Source organism: Alosa pseudoharengus, unplaced genomic scaffold (genome assembly GCF_046254945.1).
Source record: "Alosa pseudoharengus isolate Yale_2024_CS ecotype anadromous, Long Island Sound unplaced genomic scaffold, YU_APseudo_1.1 YU_APseudo_1.1_scf_6, whole genome shotgun sequence".
Lineage (NCBI taxonomy): Eukaryota > Metazoa > Chordata > Actinopteri > Clupeiformes > Clupeidae > Alosa > Alosa pseudoharengus.
In genome coordinates this window covers 2,285,830-2,293,079 of record NW_027468848.1, presented here as the reverse complement: position 1 = coordinate 2,293,079, position 7,250 = coordinate 2,285,830, and the positions used below count along the sequence as shown (strand labels likewise).

General features: G+C 40.5%; 1 protein-coding gene across 1 annotated transcript; it reads right to left on the bottom strand.

The window, feature by feature from the left end:
- Nucleotides 1–7,250, bottom strand: edf1 (endothelial differentiation-related factor 1). Its single transcript, XM_076270152.1, has 5 exons — nt 7,042–7,250; nt 6,305–6,356; nt 3,934–4,094; nt 1,619–1,712; nt 1–409 (listed from the first exon to the last, which is right to left on the bottom strand). Exons 1-5 carry the CDS (start codon nt 7,114–7,116, stop codon nt 348–350), a joined length of 444 nt encoding a protein of 147 aa, XP_076126267.1. The 5' UTR covers nt 7,117–7,250; the 3' UTR covers nt 1–347.

Sequence of the window (7,250 nt, the reverse complement as noted above, 5' to 3'; positions counted from 1 at the left end):
TAATCAAAACGCTGTGTTTATTATGTTAAAAGACATTCCATGACTTTCACCAAAGTCCAATGCTTAACATGAATGAGCAATAGTTGATCATTACCTTCAGAAATGTTATCTGTGTTGATTTATCTAAAGGTTCTTCTCATCCATGGTGAATTAACTTAGATGCACAGAATGAGAGGGAGACGCCGCTGTGCGTGTGATTTTGACGATGCAGTGTATTCAAAGCCTTAGCCTATCCGCTCTTGACTGTTAGCTTGGATGCCTGATCTTCTGTCACCTCGTCTTCGGTCAGGACTTTTCCAGATGAAAATAAAGGCGAAAGTGAAGAATGTTTTTCGAGGATTTTATTCTTATTTCTTCTTGGGCCCTGGCTCCATGGGCTGTCCAATCTCCCTCCCACGTAACTTTAGACCTGTGCAGAAACACAACAAACACAACAACATATCAACCCACTAAACACAACAACATATCAACCCACTAAACACAACAACATATCAACCCACTAAACACAACAACATATCAACCCACTAAACACAACAACATATCAACCCACTAAACACAACAACATATCAACCCACTAAACACAACAACATATTAACCCACTAAACACAATGCCCCTTCCATGCAACTTTAAACCTGCGCAGAAACACAAGATCATATCAACCCACTAATTACAATGCAAACAAATGAAGGGGATGCAAAAAATACACCATAAAGAACGTTTGGGAAAAAACGGCATAATGAACTTATGGAAAAACTATGCCATAAAGAACTTATGGAAAAACTACGCCATAAAGAACTTATGGAAAAACTACGCCATAAAGAACTTATGGTGATACACCGGGCAACAGTATTTGACAGAGGATAGATGTAGGTTGCTAGTGACAAAATATCCACTTTCAATGAGGCACGATCTCTTTGTAAATGACATTTAATTAAAAAGTGTTTCATTGTCCGATTAGTTTTGCGTATGCGTTTCTCAGTGGCCAGCCCATGTAACTCCTGTTGGTTTTGCGTATGCGTTTCTCAGTGGCCAGCCCATGTAACTCCTGTTGGTTTTGCGTATACGTTTCTCAGTGGCCAGCCCATATAACTCATTAGTCTCCCTCTGCACTAACACACACCGAGTAACACAAAAGAAGTCTTTTACTCTTAAATGAGCCACACCACTCTCATGACAAGACACTATGCCATTCTTTCATTTTCAGAACATTCGAAAAATACCGCATTAATATCAACCGTGATAATTTCGCTCACTATAATAGTCATGTTACATTTTTACCGTTACATCTCTACTTGCATCACACCAACGTAACGTAAAATAAGGTTATGCAGAATCTCATTTAGGAGTTTGGCACGGTAACAACCATGGACTACAGCTGCAGGTGTTTGCAGAGTGCTTTTACTGTGGCTTTGAACGCAGATTAGCCAACTATCATCAAATATTGACACTATCCATTTTAGAAACCCGTATCTGCCCAGGCCAAGGGACAACACATGCCACACAGGTAAAGAGCTTTGGGGAGTTGCCCTGAGGTCGATTACCAAACCTCTATAGTGAAGCCTGAACTGGCTCTAGTGTTGGCTTGCATGACTGCTCATTTGAGATGCACACACTCACCAATAGCACGCTCAATTTTTCCCATGATCTGATTATTTGGGATGGCCTTTCCTGCCTCGTAGTCTGCGATTATCTGAGGCTTCTCATTGATTTTCTGTAGGAAAAACAAAACAATGACCAATCTTATGTTTGAATGTGGAGACTGAGTGAACTACTGAAAGAAGATGAGAAGGTTGAGAGAGAGAGAGAGAGAGTGTGTGTGTGAGTAAGTGAGTGAGAGAGAGAGAGAGTGAGTGAGTAGAAGCAAGTGATGGCAACTAAGTGTGAGAGCAATGGCAGGAAAGAGAGTGTGTGTGAGAGCAATGGCAGGAAAGAGAGTGTGTGTGAGAGCAATGGCAGGAAAGAGAGTGTGTGTGAGAGCAATGGCAGGGAAAAGCAGAATGACTTCAGCAAGCGAAATGAGTGAGTGAGTATATATATATGTGTGTGTGTGTGTGTGTGTGTGTGTGTATCCTCACCGTGGCGAGGTCCTTCTGCGTGATGCCTCTGTGTCTGTGTGTGTGTGTGTGTGTGTGTGTGTGTGTGTGTGTGTGTGTATATACACACACACAGGGTGCGATTTGTAGGGGGGGATGGTGAGGATTTCCCCCCCTCTGGTTTTCCTATCCCTACCTCTGCTAAATTATTTTTATCGTCGGGGGGGACAACATTTATCCCCCTCTGCCCCTCATATTGATTAATGCTACTTCATATAAGTAAAGCGCTGCAACGTGAGAACAGTCTAGTAGGCTAGCCTACATAATAATCTGACATCAGAAACGCACCGTCAGCACTGATGCTGCTGACACAGTGGCTGCGTGATAACTTAATTTGGCCTTGATCGTGCAGGACATTTCAGAATGTCGACTGTGTAATCCATCATAAATAGCTAGGTTCAATGGAAAAGTTAGCTGGACAAATGAAAGAAAACGAGAAGGATTCAGTGAAGCATAATAATGTTTTAGAACCTTCAAAATTAGAAAACTGATGCAACTGAGATGGAGGACAACTGCACGTAGAGTAGAACGTAGGCCTATTGTCCGAAGGAACTTACATTAAATGAGGAGATATTTGCTGAATGTCACAAAAAGTGTTACAGAAATTGCTTGGCATCGCTTATTCAATGGCTCTCTACCGAAACACCTGTAGTTTGCGGAGGACGAACGAGAAAGCACTCGTTTGATAAATCAGCCAGTAGTAGACAAATAACTTTTAGAAATAATATGTACTGCAAAAACGAATGTTGGTGGGTATTTAAACTATCTAGCGGTGTTTTAACAGCTGCAAGAAATAGAAGCTTCATGGTCTTTATGTTCTGGTTCGTAAATTATTTTCATAAAACTTCAAGTTGCCCTATAACTTTACTCTCCAAACTCTTCACTGCACAATTAACTGACAGTATGATGGGCTATTTATTTTCTGTAGGCTACAATAAACACATTTATTTTTTCAACTTTTGCAATATTACGCACTTGGCTACTGAACGGAAATCAGCAGGAGAGAGAATGCACGTAGCCTACGCAGCGTGTAGCGCAATGTGTAGGCTATTTGGTTACCAACTAACACTGTTAGCCAATTCACTAACTTAAGACTTCAGTGCCATCATATACAATGTTTTTTACAACACAAATACAGAAAGGATGGAGGCAGCAAAAGTAGAGAAGTAATTTCAGATGGGGCAAGAACAAGGTGAATTTGTATGCTTGTCAAAACGTAGTCCTACCCTGCATTAGAGGAGCTGATCATCATACCAAGCACAATCGCTGTTTAAAGTCATACACCACGGTAAACTAAAACTAAAACGTTACAAAGGTGGCAAAAATAATATAGGGTATTATTAGCCATGACATTACTAGGCTATGAATCGTTCGTTCATTTTTTTTGGGTGGTGGTGGGGGGGGGTTTACAAACTTATTTAAAATCATCCCCCCCTCTGGTTTTTACACAAATCGCACCCTGCACACACACACACACACACACACATGTGTGTGTGTGTGTGTGTGTGTGTGTATATATATGTGTGTGTGTGTCCTCACCGTGGCAAGGTCCTTCTGCGTGAGGCCTCTGTGTCTGTGTGTGTGTGTGTGTATATATATATGCGTGTGTGTGTGTGTGTGTGTATATATATATGTGTGTGTGTGTGTGTGTGTGTGTGTGTGTATCCTCACCGTGGCGAGGTCCTTCTGCGTGAGGCCTCTGTGTGTGTGTGTGTGTGTGTGCGTGCGTGCGTGCGTGCGTGTGTGTGTGTATATATATATATATATATATATATATATATATATGTGTGTGTGTGTGTGTGTGTGTGTGTGTGTGTGTGTGTGTGTGTGTGTCCTCACCGTGGCGAGGTCCTTCTGCGTGAGGCCTCGGTTCTGGCGACCCAGCTGGATGACCTTGCCCACCTCCAGCGGAACTCTGTCGTGGTGCAGCTCCTCCGTTTCTCGGTCCAGCTTCGCCGTGTTCTTGGTCACCAGGTGCTGCTTGTTCTGTCCTGCGGACCCTGCCACACACACACACACACACAAGCACACATGCATGGTATGGTTTATATGGTTTATGGTAATACATGGTATTTTCTGTATCATGTCTCAATACTAGGGCTGGGACAACGCGTCGACGTAATCGATGACGTCGACGCAAAAAATACGTCGACGCAAAATATGAGCGTCGATTCGTCAAGCATAACGTGTGCTGCTAAATATTTTTAACTTTACACCTTCAGTGTTTTCCATACGTTGACTAATCTGTGGCTGGGCACCACGAAATCAAAACCGGCCACCACACATTGATGTTCTGTTGTAGGCCTACTATTTAAATTAAAGATAAGATAAAATAATTTCATTGAGCTGCACTCTTTACTCACACAGCCTTTCCTCGCCCCGCCCGCTCTCTCTCGTAACGAGCCCGCTGCTCCTCCTCATAGACGCTCCTCCTCTGCATGTGCATTTAACAAAATATTCACGATTGTTGTTGCCACATAGAAGCACTGCATAGAACACAGTGGGCTAAATTGCTATTAAATCCGCTTAGCATCGTGACCATGCTGCACAAATTTGTTCAAAACTGCTGCATTAAAGTTAAAGTAAATTCTGCTAAGGTCTTATCACAACATAGTTTAATGTACTAAGTTAAGTTACAGTATGCAATCAAGCAGTATCTCAAAGCTAACGTTAGAATACTGTTTGGATGTCAAGTTTAGCATGCTTACTGCTTGCTGCTTGTATTCGTTACTCATGCAGGGCTCATTTTATTGACTCTGAATGTTTGCAAAATCCCGGTGTAAATGGAAAAGTGTTTTCCAAGACTCAAAAGTGCTTGTCCAAAGGAGAAGAACAAACCGTTATTTGAACTAACTACGTTATGAATTGCATCCACACATCAGCAGCCTTTTAACTGTGTTAAACGTCTTAAAATGACAGGCACTCAATTAGACAAACACTACTGAACTTTATTGAATGCTACCTCTGACTAAGAATGCATTACTTTGCACTTGTATAGTCTTTTATTTTGGAATCTTAAGAGCAATAAACATATATTGCAATGTTAAAGAATTCATGTTTTTTCATTCAGATATAGTTTAAAGAATTCATGTTTTTTCATTCAGATGTATAAGTTGCTATTAGTGAATTAATGGGGAGATAATCGAGAATCGAATCGAAATCGAATCGAAATCGAATCGAAATCGACTGAAAAAATGAATCGTTAGATTAATCGATGCATCGAAAAAATAATCGCTAGATTAATCGTTTAAAAAATAATCGTTTATCCCAGCCCTACTCAATACAATTTTGGCTGTTGCATAGTTTTAAGTTTTTAAATTGAGTATCAAACTGTGCACATAGATAATGGTTACTTATCAGAGGTTTTCCTGAGCCCATACAATGATTTTATTTACAGAAACAGGTCTGGTTGTGATGCAGTGCAATCTGAGGTTCAAAAGACCACAGCAATCCAATATTGTTTTCAGCTCCCTTGTTCGCAAAAATGTCTCTGGATTCTCTGAATGTTTTCATTAGATTATGTTCTGACGATGATGAACTCCCCAAATCCTTCACAATTTCATGTTAAGAAGCGTTAAAGTTACATTGTTTCATATGTCACACAGGTTTACACAAAGTGATGAATACCCCTACATCTTTACTTCTAAGAGACCCTGCCTCTCTGGGATGCTCTTTTTCATACCCAATCGTGTTGCCAGTAACTCTAATTAGTCGTGAAACATTCCTCCTTTTGTTTTCTTTATCATCACACAACTTTTCCAGCATTTGGTTACCCTCCTCCCAATTTATTTGAAAAATTTTGCTGGTATCAAATTCAAAATTAACATATATTTTCCATGAAACAGTCACATTTGTCATTTTAAAAAAATTGGGTCTGTCTCATTTTTGAGTTTGAGATTGGCAGATCAAAAAAACATTCTGTTTTTATTTGCATTTTACACAACGTCCCAACTTTTTCTGATTTGGGGTTGTAGTTGTAATGCCTATGATATGTGCAGTTTTTAATTGTTTTATAGTTTCTGTTGTAATGCTAGCTATGTAGTGTACAGCTTAGAAACATTATGTTGTGCATCAACTTAAAATCGAGGTCTGCTTGAGCCTTGAGGAACAAGATGTGAAGAAGGACTCGGAGCCCTTGCCACTGAAATTAAGAACATAGAGAGAAATAAAATAAAAAGTAACCGTATCGGATGCATGTGTGAGAGCTTACATTTCTTCGACGTTTCTATGTCTTCCCCCTTCCTCTGAGCAGCAGTCACAGCCTATAATAAACAACGGCAAAGGGCAAATATTTAAATGTCCAGCTCGGTAGCACTTTTCGTGTTGTGTTATTTAACTAAACTTACAAAACCATTAACTCACAACGTTTCACTCTCATTAGTAAACTGATGTAATACCGAAGTAACTTGGCAGTATCCACATGATGGTGGCTCACAGGAGTGACACGCCGCAAGCAGAACGGTAACGTTAGCGTGAGGCTAATGCACCTTTGATACATGTGATGTCCTAATGTTACTGGCCGAATGGTTTACGTACCAATAAAGAGTGCGTGAAGATAAACAAACGACAAACGAGCAATGATCTTCATTCCTCTCACACTTCTATGCGGACATAAACCAGCATTACAACTTCACGCAAGAAAATAGCTAACTCAGCTAACTCAGCCTTGTTGTCATAACACTGAGCTTAAGTTAACTTGTATTAGCTAACGTTAAACAGTAACGTTAATGTTAACAAAGAGTATAAGGTCAAGAGACAAAGGCTTGATAAACTTCACCAGACTGGAGAGCCAAATTTGCCAACTTAAGGCAAATCTCGGAAAATACACCAAATGATAACGTTACGCCAGCAACTAGTTAGCTATTGCTACATAACATGCTACTAAAACAGATGGCTAACGTTGGTCTAGCTAGCTAGTATAAAGCCAGCTGGCTAACTTAACGTTACCTGTTTGGATTTCGACTGTGCCGCAGAACCTTTCTTTCTTAGGACAGTAACTGTATCCCAGTCGCATTCAGCCATGTCCTAAATTCCGATTTAATGTAAATAAAAATAAGTATTCACAAATGGGCCCCAAACGGTTGCTCAGAAGCTACCTTGGATAACTTATCAGGCCCCTAAACAGCCAGCAAGTGTGAGCTGCAATGCACGTTGCT

Bases quoted from the DNA above. Each gene is read 5' to 3' on its own strand.
- edf1 (XM_076270152.1), bottom strand. From the start codon at position 7,116: ATGGCTGAATGCGACTGGGATACAGTTACTGTCCTAAGAAAGAAAGGT. The intron at 6,357-7,041 runs GTAACGTTAAGT...TGTTTATTATAG, and splicing joins CACAGTCGAAATCCAAACAG to GCTGTGACTGCTGCTCAGAG. The intron at 4,095-6,304 runs GTAAGCTCTCAC...TGTGTGTGGCAG, and splicing joins CATAGAAACGTCGAAGAAAT to GGTCCGCAGGACAGAACAAG.